The sequence below is a fragment of the Oncorhynchus clarkii genome, chromosome 7 (assembly GCF_045791955.1).
Source record: "Oncorhynchus clarkii lewisi isolate Uvic-CL-2024 chromosome 7, UVic_Ocla_1.0, whole genome shotgun sequence".
Taxonomy (NCBI): Eukaryota; Metazoa; Chordata; class Actinopteri; order Salmoniformes; family Salmonidae; genus Oncorhynchus; species Oncorhynchus clarkii.
In genome coordinates, this window is record NC_092153.1 from 86,986,331 (window position 1) to 87,006,077 (window position 19,747).

At 40.5% G+C, this 19,747-nt stretch overlaps 1 protein-coding gene across 1 annotated transcript; it reads left to right on the forward strand.

The window, feature by feature from the left end:
* The first annotated feature begins 483 nt into the window (after positions 1 to 483).
* LOC139412704 (E3 ubiquitin-protein ligase TRIM63-like) lies at positions 484 to 13,401 on the forward strand. Its single transcript, XM_071159362.1, has 6 exons — positions 484 to 660; positions 904 to 1,062; positions 2,571 to 2,741; positions 7,096 to 7,290; positions 12,887 to 13,044; positions 13,212 to 13,401. The coding sequence occupies exons 1-6, from the start codon at positions 484 to 486 to the stop codon at positions 13,399 to 13,401; spliced, it is 1,050 nt and encodes a 349-aa protein (XP_071015463.1).
* Positions 13,402 to 19,747: the final 6,346 nt, after the last annotated feature.

The following is a 19,747-nucleotide window of genomic DNA, read 5'->3' on the forward strand; positions in this document are numbered from 1 at the left end:
TATCCAGTACAGTATATACTGTACATATGAGATGAGTAATGTAGGGTATGTAAACATGATATAAAAGTGGCATTGTTTAAAGTGACTAGTGATACATTTATTACATAATTTTTTGTATTATTAAAGTGGTTAGAGATTTGAGTCAGCATGTTGGCAGCAGCCACTCAATGTTAGTGATGGCTGTTTAACAGTCTGATGGCCTTGAGATAGAAGCTGTCTAATGTCTAACCCCTGGCAAAATATCTAGATAATGGTGTGTTGCTAGGAAACTATTATCTTCATCTTTCAATAGAATTAGAATGACTAAATAATTGAATTCTATAATTCTATGGATTCTATAATCATAATGTGGCTAAGTGCTCACAATAAGTGTCATGCGTGTTCCGGAACCTTCAGGGACCATACTACTAGGAATGCACCTGTCCTCTCCTCAGATCACCCTGAAGCTTCAGCCTGGACAGGTATCTATTAGCAGTGTTGAGAATGGAAGTCCAACTAGGTAAAGAGCTGAGCTGTCCTGTGTGTTTAGACGTCTTCAGTCCACCTGTTATAGAGTTGTGTTGTAGTCATAACTACTGCAAGAAGTGTATTCACCAGACCCTCATCGCCCAGAACTGCAACAAGCCCCAGGACAAGTTCATCTGCCCCATGTGTAGAAAGGTACGAGAAGCTGCTGTCTCTATTCTTCCAAATGGTACCATAGTTCCAGTATCGTGCACTAATATTGGTAAAAAAGTAATGCCATAATGTGTGTTGCTATAATGCCTGTTGTTGCCTACTCCAGTGTCCTCTGTAAACACCCCCTTTCCTTGGCCATACGGTATCTGACAACCAATACATTTGGCCAAATCAAATCACCGTGTTGTAAGACATGATTCTAACCACCCAACCTGTCTATTGTAGGTGAACATCTTACCTGACAAGGGACTCAACGGGTTGAAGAGGAACATGTTTGTTGAGAACGTCGTGGCGATATTGAAGGAAAGGACAGAGAGTAACGAGGCCAAGCAGCAAGCTCTGAAGGAATTCATGTGCCCTGATCATAATGAAATCATGAATCTGGTAGGTTTAGTGTTCACATTCATCCAAATGTCTCGTAAAGAGCAGGGGTGTTAACCCCGGTGGCCTGGCTAAATTCCCAATCTGGCCCTCATACCATCATGGCCATCTAATCATCCCGAGCTTATAATTGACTCATTCATTTCCCTTCTTCTCTCCTGTAACTATTCCCCAGGTTATTGCTGTAAATGAGAATGTGTTCTCAGTCAACACTAATTCCCTATATAATGCACTACATCTGACCAGGGCTCATAGGGCTCCATATAAGGAATAGTGTCATTTGGGACTATACCATATTTTCTATTGTATGAGAACACAATGCTCTGATCAAGACCATATAGGCTGCCTCTATATATACAGTATACTACATGGCCAAACGTTTGCTCATTGAACATCTCATTACAAAATCATGGCCTTAATATGGAGTTGATCCCCCCCTTTGCTGCAATAACAGCCTCCACTCTTCTGGGAAGGCTTTCCACTAGATGTTGGAACATTGCTGCAGGGACTTGCTTCCATTCAGCCACAAGAGCATTAGTGCGGTTGGGCACTGATGTTGGGCGATTAGGCCTGACTCACAGTCGGCATTCCAATTCATCCCAAAGGTGCTCGATATGGTTAAGGTCAGGGCTCTGTGCAGGCCAGTCAAGTACTTCCACACCGATCTCGGAAAAACATTTCTGTATGGACCTTGCTTTGTGCATGGGGGCATTGTCATGCTGAAACAGGAAAGGGCCTTCCCCAAACCTTTGCCACAAAGTTGGAAGCACAGAATCGTCTACAATGTCATTGTATGCTGTAGCGGTAAGATTTCCCTTCACTGGAACTAAGGGGCCCGAACCATGAAAAACAGCCCCAGATCATTATTCCTCCTCCACCAAACTTTACAGTTGTCACTATGCATTCGGGCAGGTAGCGTTCTATATATATATATATATATATATACTACCTCTATATAAAACACTACCTCTATATATATATATATATATATAAATAACATAACCTATACACTGAAAGCTGCACTGAAAGTAAAGGGGCTGAATAATTTGGCACGCCCAATTTTTCAGTTTTTGATTTGTTAAAAAAGTTTGAAATATTCAATAAATGTCGTTCCACTTCATGATTGTGTCCCACTTGTTGTTGATTCTTCACAAAAAAATACAGTTTTATATCTTTATGTTTGAAGCCTGAAATGTGGCAAAAGGTCGCAAAGTTCAAGGGGGCCGAATACTTTCGCAAGGCACTGTATATAACACTACCTCTATATAAAACACTACCTCTATAAAACACTACCTCTATATAAAACACTACCTCTATATAAAACACTACCTCTATATATACATATAATAACATAACCTATATATATAACACTACCTATATATAACAATACCTATATATAAACACTACCTATTTATATATAAAACACTACTAACTGTAAGTCACTCCAGATGAGAGCCGCTGATAAATGACTCAAATGTAAGTGTAAACTTTTGTTGTCTGGTTGTTTCCAGGTGTGTCTGCAGGATAACACGTTGATCTGCGCAGGATGTAAACTGTTTGGCCACCACAGCACCCATGCAGTGTCCAAGCTATTTGATGTGTACGAGCAGAGGAAGGAGGGCTTCGCCAAACAGATGAAGAGTCTGCTGGACAAACATGAAGCAAACAAAAAATGCATTGAGGTAGGTCTACCTGGATGGGGTAAATAACAAGACTGTAGTTGGGAGAAACGTATATACATAGATTTTTTTATATGAGAATCCTGATTGTCGTCACGTTTACCTGTGACGATCTTGGTATATGAGATTATGGTAATTAACCGGGGGGAAACACTTGGCTTTTCCCTGCAACTTTATACTTTTATATTATACTATTATACTTCATTATTATCAGTAGCATTTCATTATTATTCGTTATTATCTCTAAATATTAGTCTAGTATACAAATTAAGAAATGTCAGATTGGAGAGGAATTCAGAAAATAAATACAGATTCCGATTTTGACAAAGTAAACCATTCACACCAAGTCCGATGGGTTTTTTCCCCTCCACTTTTCCGAACTATTTGCATAACGTCAGCAAATCTACTGCAGTTATTCTCTGTGGTAATATGTTTTTTAATGTGGCTAAGGAGGACGTAGTAACGAGAGAAAAATCCTATGCTACTGAAAATATTAGGATATAGACGATGCTTCGTTTCATTCAGTTGCATCCCATTTCATATGATGTGTTTTGTTATTACATTTGAAATTACAACAACAATAAAACATAGGACATCAATACACATATTTTCTCTGAAGAAACATAAAATAACATTGAAGTAAAATTTTAAAAAACACTACACATGAATTGATTTACAAAAGATAAAGTACCTAAAATAAAATAAAATGAGGGGTTAAAAATGTACAAATCAAATGTTATTTGTCACATGAGCCGTATACAACAGTGAAATGCTTACTTACAGGCCCTTAACCAACAACGCAGTTTTAAGAAAAATAAGTGTTAAAGTAAAAAATAGATAAGTAATGCAAATAATCTGGGTAGCCATTTGATTGGCTGTTCAGGAGTCTTACATCTTGGGGGTAGAGGCTGTTAAGAAGCCTCTTGGACCTAGACTTGGTGCTACTGTACTGCAGCAGAGAGAACAGTCTTTGACTAGGGTGGCTGGAGTCTTTGACCATTTTTAGGACCTTCCTCTGACACCGCCTGGTATTGAGGTCCAGGATGGCAGGAAGCTTGGCCCCAGTGATGTACTGGGCCGTACGCACTACCCTCTGAAGTGCCTTGCGGTCGGAGGTCGAGCAGTTGCCATACCAGGCAGTGATGCAACCAGCTCTCGATGTTGCAGCTGTAGAACGTTTTGAGGATCTTAGGACCCATGCCAAACCTTTTCAGTCTCCTGAGGGGGAATAGGTTTTGTCGTGCCCTCTTCCTGACTGTCTTGGTGTGTTTGGACCATGATGTGAACACCAACGAACTTGAAGCTCTCAACCTGCTCCACTACAGCCCCGTTGATGAGAATAGGGGGGTTCTCAGTCCTCCTTTTCCTGTAGTCCACAATCATTATCTCATTTGTCTTCATCACGTTGAGGGAGAGGTTGTTGTCCTGGCACCACACGTCCAGGTCTCTGACCTCCTCCTTATAGGCTGTCTCATCGTTGTCGGTGATCAGGCCTACCACTGTTGTGCCATCGGCAAACTTAATGATGGTGGTGGAGTCGTGCCTGGCCGTGCAGTCATGAGTGAACAGGTAGTACAGGAGGGGACAGAGCACGCACCCCTGAGGGACTCCAGTGTTGAGGATCAGCGTGGTGGACGTATTGTTTCCTACTTTTTACACCTGGTGGCAGCCCGTCAGGAAGTCCAGGATCCAGTTGCAGAGGGAGGTGTTTAGTCCCAGGGTCCTTAGCTTCGTGATGAGCTTTGAGGGCACTATGGTGTAGAATGCTGAGCTGTAGTCAATGAATCGCATTCTCACATAGGTGTTATTTTTGTCCACGTGGGAAAGGGCAGTGTGGAGTGTAATAGACAGGTCTTGGTAGATTTGCAGTGGTCTGATACTCCTTCCATTTCAATATTATCGCTTGCACAGTGCTCCTTGGGATGTTTAAAGCTTGGGAAATCTTTTTGTATCCAAATCCGGCTTTAAACTTCTTCACAACAGTATCTCGGACCTGCCTGGTGTGTTCCTTGTTCTTCATGATGCTCTCTGCGCTTTTAACGGACCTCTGAGACTATCACAGTGCAGGTGCATTTATACGGAGACTTGATTACACACAGGTGGATTGTATTTATCATCATTAGTCATTTAGGTCAACATTGGATCATTCAGAGATCCTCACTGAACTTCTGGAGAGAGTTTGCTGCACTGAAAGTAAAGGGGCTGAATAATTTTGCACGCCCAATTTTTCAGTTTTTGATTTGTTAAAAAAAGTTTGAAATATCCAATAAATGTCGTTCCACTTCATGATTGTGTCCCACTTGTTGTTGATTCTTCACAAAAAAATACAGTTTTATATCTTTATGTTTGAAGCCTGAAATGTGGCAAAAGGTCGCAAAGTTCAAGTGGGCCGAATACTTTCGCAAGGCACTGTAGCCTCATTACTACCTGGTTCGTCCTCTATCTAGCCTCATTACTACCTGGTACTTCCTCTATCTAGCCTCATTACTACCTGGTACTTCCTGTATATAGCCTCATTACTACCTGGTACTTCCTCTATCTAGCCTCATTACTACCTGGTACTTCCTGTATATAGTCTCATTACTACCTGGTACTTGCTCTATCTAGCCTCATTACTACCTGGTACTTCCTGTATATAGCCTCATTACTACCTGGTACGTCCTGTATATGGCCTCATTACTACCTGGTACTTCCTCAATCTAGTCTCATTACTACCTGGTACTTCCTGTATATAGCCTCATTACTACCTGGTACTTCCTGTATATAGCCTCATTACTACCTGGTACTTCCTCTATCTAGTCTCATTACTACCTGGTACTTCCTGTATATGGTCTCATTACTACCTGGTACTTCCTGTATATAGCCTCATTACTACCTGGTACTTCCTGTATATAGCCTCATTACTACCTGGTACTTCCTGTATATAGCCTCATTACTACCTGGTACTTCCTGTATATAGCCTCATTACTACCTGGTACTTCCTGTATATAGCCTCATTACTACCTGGTACTTCCTCTAACTAGTCTCATTACTACCTGGTACGTCCTGTATATGGTCTCATTACTACCTGGTACGTCCTGTATATGGCCTCATTACTACCTGGTACTTCCTGTATATAGCCTCATTACTACCTGGTACGTCCTGTATATGGTCTCATTACTACCTGGTACTTCCTGTATATGGCCTCATTACTACCTGGTACGTCCTGTATATGGTCTCATTACTACCTGGTACTTCCTGTATATAGCCTCATTACTACCTGGTACTTCCTGTATATGGCCTCATTACTACCTGGTACTTCCTGTATATAGCCTCATTACTACCTGGTACTTCCTGTATATAGCCTCATTACTACCTGGTACTTCCTCTATCTAGTCTCATTACTACCTGGTACGTCCTGTATATGGTCTCATTACTACCTGGTACTTCCTGTATATGGTCTCATTACTACCTGGTACGTCCTGTATATGGCCTCATTACTACCTGGTACTTCCTGTATATAGCCTCATTACTACCTGGTACTTCCTCTATCTAGTCTCATTACTACCTGGTACGTCCTGTATATAGCCTCATTACTACCTGGTACGTCCTGTATATGGTCTCATTACTACCTGGTACTTCCTGTATATGGTCTCATTACTACCTGGTACGTCCTGTATATGGCCTCATTACTACCTGGTACTTCCTGTATATAGCCTCATTACTACCTGGTACTTCCTGTATATAGCCTCATTACTACCTGGTACTTCCTCTATCTAGTCTCATTACTACCTGGTACGTCCTGTATATAGCCTCATTACTACCTGGTACTTCCTGTATATAGCCTCATTACTACCTGGTACGTCCTGTATATAGCCTCATTACTACCTGGTACTTCCTGTATATAGCCTCATTACTACCTGGTACTTCCTGTATATAGCCTCATTACAACCTGGTACATAGTCGTTTATTTTATTGTTTTACTATTTCCTTTTTTTGTGCAAATTGTTCTTACTTTTTAACTCTGCATTGTTGGTTAAGTACTGGTACTTCCTGTAAGCATTTCACGGTAAAGTCTACACCTGTTGTATTTGACGCACGTGACAAAATTGAATTGGATTTAATAGATTACTTCAAACAGAAATGGGTCGTAGAAATCAGGTGGAAGAAAATTAAATAATTTTCCCGTTCCCGAAACGTTTTGCTACGGTGTGCACTAATGAATACGACCCAGTGCAAATCAGAGATTAGCTGACAGTCCTCTCTGTGTTACTCTGTAGGGTTTGGTTGGCCAGAAGCAGGACCTCCTCTCGTCCTCTAAGGGTTAGGGTTAGAGTCTCTATGTTGAACTGTCCCATCTCTGTATCTCTCTCTGTAGGGTTTGGTTTGCCAGAAGCAGGACCTCCTCTCGTCCTCTAGGGACATTGAGGCTTTCCTGAAGAAGCTGGGGGACAGTCTGATCTGGGAGATCCAGAGGAAGGTGAGCCACATGGTCACGAAGGTCCACACGGAGTGCTCCATGAGGTGCCGTTGCCTCCAGGATGGCATGGACGAGCTCAACGCTCCCCAGAAGGTGAGGATAAAAACAAGTTCATTACAGGGATATTTGAGTTATTCGGATCCTACAGGATTACAGTACCAGTCAAAAGTTTGGAAACAGTTACTCATTCAAGGGGTTTTCTTTATTTTTACTATTGTCTACATTGTAAAATAATATTTAAGACATCAAAACTATGAAATAACACATATGGAATCATGTAGTAACCAATATAACCAATATATATTTGTGTTTACTCTGTAATTGGTTTAGTATCATGGAGTAACTACAATGTTGTTGATCCATCCTCAGTTTTCTCCTATAACAGCCATTAAACTCTGTAACTGTTTTAAAGTCACCATTGGCCTCATGGTGAAATCCCTGAGCGGTTTCCTTCCTCTCCGACAACTGAGTTAGGAAGGGCACCTGTATCTTTGTAGTGACTGGGTGTATTGATACACCATCCAAAGTGTAATTAATAGCCTCATCATGCTCAAAGGGATATGTCTGATTTTTAATTTTACCCATCTACCAATCGGAGCCCTTCTTTGTGAGACATTGGAAAACCTCTATGGTCTTTGTGGTTGAATCTGGGTTTGAATCTGGGTTTGAAATTCACTGCTCGATTGAGGGACCATACAGATAATTGTATTTGTGGAGTACAGGGATGAGGTAGTCATTAAAAAATCAAGTTAAACACAATTATTGCACACAGAGTGAGTCCATGTGACTTGTTAAGCACATTTTACTCCTGAACTTATTTAGCCTTGCAACAACAAAGGAGTTGAATACTTATTGCCTTTAACTTTTAAATCATTTGTAAAAATGTCTGAAAACGTAATTCCACGTTGACATTATGGGGTATTGTGAGTAAGTCAGTGACACAACATTTTTAATTTAATCAATTTTAGTATTCACACCCATTTACCTTTTCCACATTTTGTTGTGTTAGTCTGAATTTAAAATGTATTAAATTAAACATTTTGTTGTGTTAGTCTGAATTTAAAATGTATTAAATTAAACATTTTGTTGTGTTAGTCTGAATTTAAAAGGTATTAAATTAAACATTTTGTTGTGTTAGTCTGAATTTAAAATGTATTACACAATACCTCATAATGTGCAATGTTTTTAGAAATGTTTCCACATGGATACTATCTATCTATCTACACGACATGACCAAAAGTATGTGGACACCTCTTCGTCGAATATCTCATTCCAAAATCATGGGCATTAATATGGAGTATGTCGCCCCTACTGCTATAACAGCCCCCACTCTTCTGGGAAGGCTTTCCACTAGATGTTGGAACATTGCTGCTATAACAGCCTCCACTCTTCTGGGAAGGCTTTCCACTAGATGTTGGAACATTGCTGCTATAACAGCCTCCACTCTTCTGGGAAGGCTTTCTACTAGATGTTGGAACATTGCTGCTATAACACCCTCCACTCCTCTGTGAAGGCTTTCCACTAGATGTTGGAACATTGCGGTGGGGACTTGCTTCCATTCAGCCACAAGAGCATTAGTGAGGTCGGCCACTGATGTTGGGCGATTAGGCCTGGCTCACAGTCGATGTGGTTGGCGTTCCAATTCATCCCAAGCTCAAGAATCACCGAAGTTCAATTTGACAGCTGACATGCGTGTTCATTCTATCTTGGGAATTAAAATTAATGAGAAATAAAGTTGATTTTGGTTGCATATGACCTCGACACCACTGGCTGTGGCCTCCAATAGGCACCACTGGTTATTTTACTAAGAGCTATGAAGTCAAGAAGCTACTATCTACCAGAAAACTCTAGCTAGCTACATTAACTATGTTCACAATGTAAACAAAAGCAACATGTTAAAGGATAATTATGTAGTACAACCACTAGCAATGATTTAAGAGCACTTAGGAAAAACTGGAACCAAGCTGTACATAATGGATGCAGATGGTACAGTAGGGGATGTGATGGAAGAAGTATCCAATCGTTATACTTGAGTAAAAGTAAAGACCCCTTAATAGAAAATGACAAGTAAAATACTACTTGAGTAAAAGTCTAAAAGTATTTTGTTTTAAATATACTTAAGTATCAAAAGTATATAAATTGCTAAAATATACTTAAGTATCAAAATAATTCAAAATTCCTTATATTAAGCAAACCAGACAGCACAATGTGTTTTTAAAATGTATTTACAGATAGCCAGGGGCACACTCCAACACCCAGACATTATTTACAAAGAAGCATGTGTGTTTAGTGAGTCCGCCAGATCAGAGGCAGTAGGGATGACCAAGGATGTCCTCTTGATAAGTGTGTGAATTGGACCATTTTCCTGTCCTGCTAAGCATTCAAAATGTAATGAGTACTTTTGGGTGTCAGGGGAAATGTATGGAGTAAAAAGTACATCATTGTCTTTAGGAATGTAGTGAAGTAAAGTACAGATACCAAGTACTACAGATACCAAGTACTACAGATACAAAGTACTACAGGTACCAAGTACTACAGATACCAAGTACTACAGATACCAAGTACTACAGATACCAAGTACTACAGGTACCAAGTACTACAGGTACCAAGTACTACAGGTACCAAGTACTACAGGTACCAAGTACTACAGATACCAAGTACTACAGGTACCAAGTACTACAGGTACCAAGCACCAGTGAGGGAAAATAGAGTAAAGATGCTCTCCCTCTCTGCTCCTCTCTAAACAACATGCTCTGTGTAGCAGGTAGAAGTCACATTGACACAGTCTTCTTCGGTGGAGTTAACGGCTGTTGGCATCTAATTAAGTTAGAGTTGCCTCTGTGGAACATTTATTTGAGCTGCAATTTGAGGTGCAGTTAACTCTAATGAACATATCCTCTACAACAGAGGTAACTCTGGGTCTTCCATTCCTGTGGCGGTCCTCATGAGAGCCAGTTTCATCATAGCGCTTGATGTTGTTTGCGACTGCACTTTAAGAAACTTTCTTGAAATTCTTGAAATTCTCCGGATTGACTGACCTTCATGTCTTAAAGTAATGATGGACTGTCGTTTCTCTTTGCTTACTTGAGCTGTTCTTGCCATAATATGGACTTGGTCTTTTACCAAATAGGGTTATCTTCTGTATGCCACCCTACCTTGTCACAACACAACTGATTGGCTCAAACGCAATAAGAAGGAAAGAAGTTCCACAACTTAACTTTTAACAATGCACACCTGTTAATTAAAATGCATTCCAGGTGATTACCTCATGAATCTGGTTGAGAGAATGCCAAGAGTGTGCAAAGCTGTCATCAAGGCAAAGGGTGGCTACTTTGAAGAATCTAAAATATAACATATTTTTATTTGTTTAACACTTTTTTGGTTACTACATGATTCCATATGTGTTATTTCCTAGTTTTGATATATTCACTATTATTCTATAATGTAGAAAATCGTAAAAACATTTTAATGAAAATGAACAACCCTTGGAATGAGTAGGTGTGTCCAAACTTTTGACTGGTACTGTAGATCACTCATTGGCCGATCCCTCTGTTCTGATCGACTATTCACAGGGATCCTCTCAGAATCCCTCACCCTTGATCCATCTATCACCCACACTTTCTTCACTGCCTCAGCATGCGACATCTTCTGCACTACTCTGACCCTTATAGTGGTGCTGAAGCACAGATAGGGAGGATATAGAAATAGATAGAACAACGAGACAGATATTTCACCTGATGTAGAAATGTGAATATCCCGTTGGCATTTCCACTCACTACCAAATTTGGTGATGAAAGGTGGCCAGCAGTGGAAGAAGATGGAGCGAGATAGATTTTTGGCTGACATCATTTTCTCATCAATGAAGATTTGATCTCCATAATCTGTAATAAACTGAGTGGACTGCATTTTGTAGACTTTACTCTTTGCTGAAGTTTTTTAAAAGTGTGTTGTTTAGAAGGAGTGCAACAGTGAATTTAGTTATTGCACACGCGCATTTCACAGAGTAGGCGTTCCCTAACAGAAATATGCAAATACATGATAGAGCGCGCCAATACGATCTCGCTAGCTCTTGCTTGGCTCTCCCCATTTCCTTGTTTGTTCTGCCCACTATGATTAATTGCTCCCATTGGAAACGACAGGCTGTGGTCTATCTTGGGTTAGTTATAAAAAGTATTTAGCTGAAATAACATTAACCCAACTGTTTATTATTATCTTGTTTCAACTGGTATTGTATCAAACCTGTATTAATATATTGCATCCACTGTTACCTCATCCTTCTTGGAAATTCAATTCACTTCATGTGTGTTGATGAAGTGTTACATACAAGACACATAACAACAGAACACTAAAATATGTTGGCTAAAGTATAAATATATATCCTGCTACTCTAATGAAATGCATTGATTCATTCAAGGTCCACACTGAGATGAAGAAACATGTAGATGGCAGTAAAAGCCCAGTTGACTTCCTGAAGGGGGAGAGGCGTCTGCACAGAGAGGCTGAGAAGGTAATGCATGTTCTGCTCTTTTCATCATCCTCATTTAGCCTCAGTCGAACAGTCTGTTGTTCTTTAATCAATATATGTTATTCTGTTTGACCAGAAGACCCCTTTGGAAATAACCCACAGATGTAAGTTCAACGTCCAGTTGAGGACCTGTGAGGCGTTTGTTTCTCCAACTAGACACTCTAATGTACTTGTCCTCTTGCTCAGTTGTGCACCGGGGCCTCCCACTCCTCTTTCTATTCTGGTTAGAGCCAGTGTGCGCTGTTCTGTGAAGGGAGTGGTACACAGCGTTGTACGAGATCTTCAGTTTCTTGGCAATTTCTCGCATTGAATAGCCTTCATTTCTCAGAACAAGACTAATCTGACAAGTTTCAGAAGAAAGTTCTTTGTTTCTGGCTATTTTGAGCCTGTAATCGAACCCGGAAATGTTGATGCTCCAGATACTCAACTAGTCTAAAGAAGGCAGGTTTTATTGCTTCTTTTTTATTTATTTTGTATTTATTTTATTTCAACTTTATTTAACCAGGTAGGCCAGTTGAGAAAAAGTTCTCATTTACAACTGTGACCTGGCCAAGATAAAGCAAAGCAGTGTGACACAAACACCACAGTTACACATGGAATAAACAAAATGACGGTCAATAACACAATAGAAAAATCTATATACAGTGTGTGCAAATGGAGTGAGGAGGTAAGGCAATAAATAGGCCATAGTAATTACAGTTTAGCAGATTAACACTCGAGTGATAGATGTGCAGATTTTTTAAAAACCTTTATTTAACTAGGCAAGTCAGTATTTCTACATGATGAAGTGCAAGTAAAAATACTGGTCTGCAAAAAAGTAAATAAAAACAATATGGGGATGAGGTTGGTAGAGTGGGCTATTTACAGATGACTTTTTGCAAATCCAATCAGTTTTCCACATAGATTCAAAGTCATCAAATGTAATTTTGGGTTTGAAATGACGTGGAAACAATGTTGATTCAACCAATTTTTGTGCAGTGCCCATATGCCTTTTGGCAGACACTTCTATCCAAAGCATTTACAGTCATATGTGTATACATTTATATATATATATACATTTTACGTATGGGGGGCCCTGGAACTCACAACCCAGCCATTGCAAGTGCCATGGTCTACCAACTATACAGGACCACAATGTATTTCATGTTTTTGTACCTGGAGCAGGTCCTGGAGCCAGTGGACTGGTCAGCCCAGTATAGAGAGTCCATCTCCCTGGGTCAGTACGTAGAGGACCTGATGTCCGGCATTGACATCCGCAGGATGGGCACCGTGAGAGGGAAGAGCCTGGTCAAGAACATCTCTCAGGACCTCACGGCTTGGAGGTACAGGATAAGAAGAAAATATGTGTTTGAATTTATAATTGTCGTTTGTTTCATTCGTATATTAAAATGTGTGAATTTTTTAAATAATTCCACCTCCCTGCCAGTGATACTCTGTAATGCTTTTAAATTGTGCAGTAAATACACATTTCTTTCTCTCTATCTATCAGGTCTGGGAGGACCAGCTTTGACCCGATGGCCTACAGGAGTTTGGACGTGATGCTGACCAAGACAGCCTCCCTGGTGGAGCAGGGCGAGGACGACTCAGATGACTCAGACTCTGACACCTGCCTCAGCTGGGAGACACACAGCACTTCTGAAGAGGAAGGGGCCACCGGAGACACCAAACAGAAAGCTTGAGAATACAGTATACGCCAAATATACCACTATGTCCAGTTGTCAGACAAGAGATATTAAATACACTATCTCTATTTTGTCAAACGGTCTCTGTCCCTTTTCTTCCTGGTATTCATCAAATGGCAATTCAGTACCTTATAAATTAAATCGGTTTGTGTCATAGCACCCCCTGGTGGTCATAGTAAAACTCATGTGTCAGTTTAGTTATCACTGTCAATTCATCATACCAGTGACAATTGGTAAAACTCCATAACATGTTGTAAGCATGTATGAGCCTTTATGTCTAATAATAACGCTATAAAACAAGCAAAATGTCAAAGGTTTTACTATATTGGCACCCATAGGTGTTAGGCTGCTTTAGTTTTCCAGATGTTTTATTTACCTTTACTTAACTAGGTAAGTCAGACAAATTCTTATTTACGATGACGTCTTACCCCGGCCAAACCTGACGATGCTGGGCCAATTGAGCGCCGCCCTATGGGACTCCCATCACGGCTGGATGTGATACAGCCTGGATTCAAACCAGGGACTGTAGTAACGCCTCTTGCACTGACATGCAGTGCCTTAGACCGCTGCGTCACACGGGAGCACAAATGATCGATCTCCAGTACCAGTCAAAAGTTTGGACACACCTATTCATTCAATGGTTTTTCTTTTCTACATTGTAGAACAATAGTGCAGATATAAAACTATGTAATAACACATATGGAATCATATAGTAAACAAAAAAAGTGTTAAACAAATCAAAATATATTTGAGAATCTTCAAAGTAGCCACCCTCTGCCTTGATTACAGCTTTGCACACTCTTGGCATTCTCTCAACCAGTTTAATGAGGTAGTCACCTGGAATGCATTTCAATTAACAGGTGTGCCTTGTTGAAAGTACATTTGTGGAATTCCTTTCCTTCATAATACATTTGAGACAATCAGTTGTGTTGTGACAAGATAGGGGTGGTATACAGAAGATAGCACTATTTGGTTAAATACCAAGTCCATATTATGACAAGAACATCTCAAATAAGCGAAGAGAAACAACAGTCCATCATTACTTTAAGACATGGTCAGTCAATCTGGAAAATTTCACATTTTTTGAAAGTATCTTTAAGTGCAGTCGCAAAAACTATGATGAAACTGGCTCTCGTGAAGCCCGCCACAGGAAAGGAAGACTCAGAGTTACCTCTGCTGTAGAGGATACGTTCATTAGAGTTACCAGCCTCAAATTGCAGCCCAAATAAATGTTCCAGAGTTCAAGTAACCAATACATCTGAAAATCAACTGTTTAGAGGAGACTGCTTGAATCAGGCCTTCATGGTCAAATTGCTGTAAAAGAAACAACTACTAAAGGACACCAATAATAAGAAGAGACTTGCTTGGGCCAAGAAACACGAGCAATGGACATTAGACAGGTGTAAATCTGTCATTTGGTCTGATGAGTCCAAAAGTTAGATTTTTGTTTCCAACCGCTGTGTCTTTGTGAGCCGCGGAGTGGGTGAACATATCTCTGTATGTGTGGTTCCCACCTTGAAGCATGGAAGTGGAGGTGTGATGTTGTGGGGGTGCGTCGCTGGTGACACTGTCTGTAATTTATTTATAATTCACACTTAACAAGCATGGCTACCAGAGCATTTTGCAGCAATACGCCATCCCATCTGGTTTGCTCTTAGTGGGACTATCATTTGTTTATCAACAGGAAAATGACCCAAAACACCTCCAGGCTGTGTAAGGGCTATTTTACCAAGAGAGAGAGTGATGGAGTGCTGCATCAGATGACCTGGCCTCCACAATCACCCGACCTCAACCCAATTGAGATGGTTTGGGATGAGTTGGACCACAGAGTGAAGGAAAAGCAGCCAACAAGTGCTCAGCATATGTGGGAACTCCTTCAAGACTGTTGGAAAAGCATTTATCATGAAGCTGGTTGAGAGAAAGCCAAGAGTAGGCAAAGCTGTCATCAAGGCAAAGGGTGGCTACTTTGAAGAATCTAAAATATATTTAGATATGTTTTACACTTTTTTTGGTTACTACATGATTCCATTTGTGTTATTTCATTGTTTTGATGTCTTCATTATTATTCTACAATGTAGAAAATAGTATAAATGAAGAAAAACCCTTGAATGAGTAGGTGTGTCCAAACATTTTTCTGTATGTCATGGGAGGAGCTGGTTTTCACATATTGGGTATATTTAGTTACTCTGAACATATTTCCATTTGTTGTCAATTCTTGCAATTTAATATACTTACTTTTATGTTCGGTGGCTGGACAGGCAAACGCCGCCGAGTACTAAACTGTAAACCAATCAAAACTCGTGATGAGTACTTTCAAAGCTTTTTATAACTAACCCAAGACAGACCAAAGCCTGGAGCTAATGAATCATAGTGGGCAGAACAAGCACAGAGGTGAGCTGAACCCAGCACGAACTAGTGAGATCCTATTGGCGCGTTCTAGCATTTATTTGCATATTTGCAGTCCACTCTGTTAGTTACAGATTCTAGTTTTGGAAACAGAAAACTGTATGGAGGTTAAATGTTTCATTGATGAGAAAATGTGCAGAATGTCAGCCAAAATCCATCTCGCGGCATCTTGTCCCACGGCCTGCCACTGGGCTTCCTCTCACTACCATATTTGGTAGTACCATCTTCTCCCGCTGCCGGCCACTAGGCATATTTCGTAGCGAGTGGAAACGTCCCATTGAAACATCCGCTGAAATATCTGGCTCGTTGTTCTCTGTGGTACTATCATCTTCTATGGTATTACAGCGGCCCGCAAACAACTAAAGTTGCGTGCCGCCACCTACTGGATGGGGGGAAACTGACCAACTTTAACGCAAAATAAAACTGTGCTCCTCCAGTCGGATTCAAGTTTCTATTCAGATCCCTACACATGCTCAGGAACCTGGGAGGGGGGAACCTCTTCATTCAGTACTCGCTATAACATTCTGGCTGCTGTGTCCTGGAGATCCAGAAATCTTTTTTTCCGTCTTCACAATGTCTTCTTTGATTTTTTGATCCCTTTGTGTCAAAATGCAAGCCGAGATCTCCTGCTAAATATGACTTAAACATAAGCCTATGCAACATTAATCAATTAAAAACAGTTCTGTAGCAATGTTTGTACAGTAGTAGGCTATAGACCCAATACATTATCTCTGCATATTGTCTATACTCAGTAGGCTATAGACCCAGTACATTATCCCTGCATATTGGCTATACTCAGTAGGCTATAGACCCAATACATTATCACTGCATATTGGCTATGCTCAGTAGGCTATAGACCCAGTACATTATCACTGCATATTGGCTATACTCAGTAGGCTATAGACCCAGTACATTATCCCTGCATATTGGCTATACTCAGTAGGCTATAGACCCAGTACATTATCACTGCATATTGGCTATACTCAGTAGGCTATAGACCCAGTACATTATCCCTGCATATTGGCTACGCTCAGTAGACCCAATACATTATCTCTGCATATTGTCTATACTCAGTAGGCTATAGACCCAGTACATTATCCCTGCATATTGGCTATACTCAGTAGGCTATAGACCAAATACATTATCACTGCATATTGGCTATGCTCAGTAGGCTATAGACCCAGTACATTATCACTGCATATTGGCTATACTCAGTAGGCTATAGACCCAGTACATTATCCCTGCATATTGGCTATACTCAGTAGGCTATAGACCCAGTACATTATCACTGCATATTGGCTATACTCAGTAGGCTATAGACCCAGTACATTATCCCTGCATATTGGCTACGCTCAGTAGACCCAATACATTATCACTGCATATTGGCTATGCTCAGTAGGCTATAGGCCCTGTACATTATCCCTGCATATTGGCTATACTCAGTAGGCTATAGACCTAGTACATTATCCCTGCATATTGGCTATACTCAGTAGGCTATAGACCCAGTACATTATCACTGCATATTGGCTATACTCAGTAGGCTATAGACCCAATACATTATCCCTGCATATTGGCAATGCTCAGCACTCCCAATACATTATCCCTGCATATTGGCTATACTCAGTAGACCCAATACATTATCACTGCATATTGGCTATACTCAGTAGGTTATAAACCCAGTACATTATCCCTGCATATTGGCTATACTCAGTAGGCTATAGACCCAGTACATTATCCCTGCATATTGGCTATACTCAGCAGGCTATAGACCCAATACATTATTACTGCATATTGGCTATGCTCAGTAGGCTATAGACCCAATACATTATCCCTGCATATTGGCAATGCTCAGCACTCCCAATACATTATCCCTGCATATTGGCTATACTCAGTAGACCCAATACATTATCACTGCATATTGGCTATACTCAGTAGGTTATAAACCCAGTACATTATCCCTGCATATTGGCTATACTCAGTAGGCTATAGACCCAGCACATTATCCCTGCATATTGGCTATACTCAGCAGGCTATAGACCCAATACATTATTACTGCATATTGGCTATGCTCAGTAGGCTATAGACCCAATACATTATCCCTGCATATTGGCTATACTCAGTAGGCTATAGACCCAATACATTATCACTGCATATTGGCTATATTCAGTAGGCTATAGACCCAGTACATTATCCCTGCATATTGGCTATACTCAGTAGGCTATAGACCCAGTACATTATCCCTGCATATTGGCTATACTCAGTAGACCCAATACATTATCACTGCATATTGGCTATATTCAGTAGGCTATAGACCCAGTACATTATCCCTGCATATTGGCTATACTCAGTAGGCTATAGACCCAGTACATTATCCCTGCATATTGGCTATACTCAGTAGACCCAATACATTATTACTGCATATTGGCTATGCTCAGTAGGCTATAGACCCAATACATTAACACTGCATATTGGCTATACTCAGTAGGCTATAGGCCCAGTACATTATCACTGCATATTGGCTATACTCAGTAGGCTATAGACCCAGTACATTATCCCTGCATATTGGCTATACTCAGTAGGCTATAGACCCAGTACATTATCCCTGCATATTGGCTAGACTCAGTAGGTTATAAACCCAGTACATTATCCCTGCATATTGGCTATACTCAGTAGGCTATAGACCCAGTACATTATCCCTGCATATTGGCTATACTCAGTAGGCTATAGACCCAATACATTATTACTGCATATTGGCTATGCTCAGTAGGCTATAGACCCAATACATTAACACTGCATATTGGCTATACTCAGTAGGCTATAGGCCCAGTACATTATCACTGCATATTGGCTATACTCAGTAGGCTATAGACCCAGTACATTATCCCTGCATATTGGCTATACTCAGTAGGCTATAGACCCAATACATTATCACTGCATATTGGCTATATTCAGTAGGCTATAGACCCAGTACATTATCCCTGCATATTGGCTATACTCAGTAGGCTATAGACCCAGTACATTATCCCTGCATATTGGCTATACTCAGTAGACCCAATACATTATCACTGCATATTGGCTATATTCAGTAGGCTATAGACCCAGTACATTATCCCTGCATATTGGCTATACACAGTAGGCTATAGACCCAGTACATTATCCCTGCATATTGGCTATACTCAGTAGACCCAATACATTATCACTGCATATTGGCTATATTCAGTAGGCTATAGACCCAGTACATTATCCCTGCATATTGGCTATACTCAGTAGACCCAATACATTATCACTGCATATTGGCTATACTCAGTAGGCTATAGACCCAGTACATTATCCCTGCATATTGGCTATACTCAGTAGACCCAGTACATTATCCCTGCATATTGGCTATACTCAGTAGACCCAATACATTATCACTGCATATTGGCTATGCGCAGTAGGCTATAGACCCAATACATTATCACTGCATATTGGCTATGCTCAGTAGGCTATAGACCCATTACATTATCCCTGCATATTGGCTATACTCAGTAGGCTATAGACCCAGTACATTATCCCTGCATATTGGCTATACTCAGTAGGCTATAGACCCAGTACATTATCCCTGCATATTGGCTATACTCAGTAGACCCAGTACATTATCCCTGCATATTGGCTATACTCAGTAGACCCAATACATTATCCCTGCATATTGGCTATACTCAGTAGGCTATAGGCCCAATACATTATCCCTGCATATTGGCTATGCTCAGTAGGCTATAGCCCCAGTACATTATCCCTGCATATTGGCTATACTCAGTAGGCTATAGACCCAATACATTATCACTACATATTGGCTATACTCAGTAGGCCCAATACATTATCACTGCATATTGGCTATACTCAGTAGACCCAATACATTATCACTGCATATTGGCTATGCGCAGTAGGCTATAGACCC

Bases quoted from the DNA above. Each gene is read 5' to 3' on its own strand.
- LOC139412704 (XM_071159362.1), top strand. From the start codon at position 484: ATGGAAGTCCAACTAGGTAAAGAGCTGAGCTGTCCTGTGTGTTTAGAC. The intron at 1,063-2,570 runs GTAGGTTTAGTG...GGTTGTTTCCAG, and splicing joins ATAATGAAATCATGAATCTG to GTGTGTCTGCAGGATAACAC. The intron at 2,742-7,095 runs GTAGGTCTACCT...CTCTCTCTGTAG, and splicing joins CAAACAAAAAATGCATTGAG to GGTTTGGTTTGCCAGAAGCA.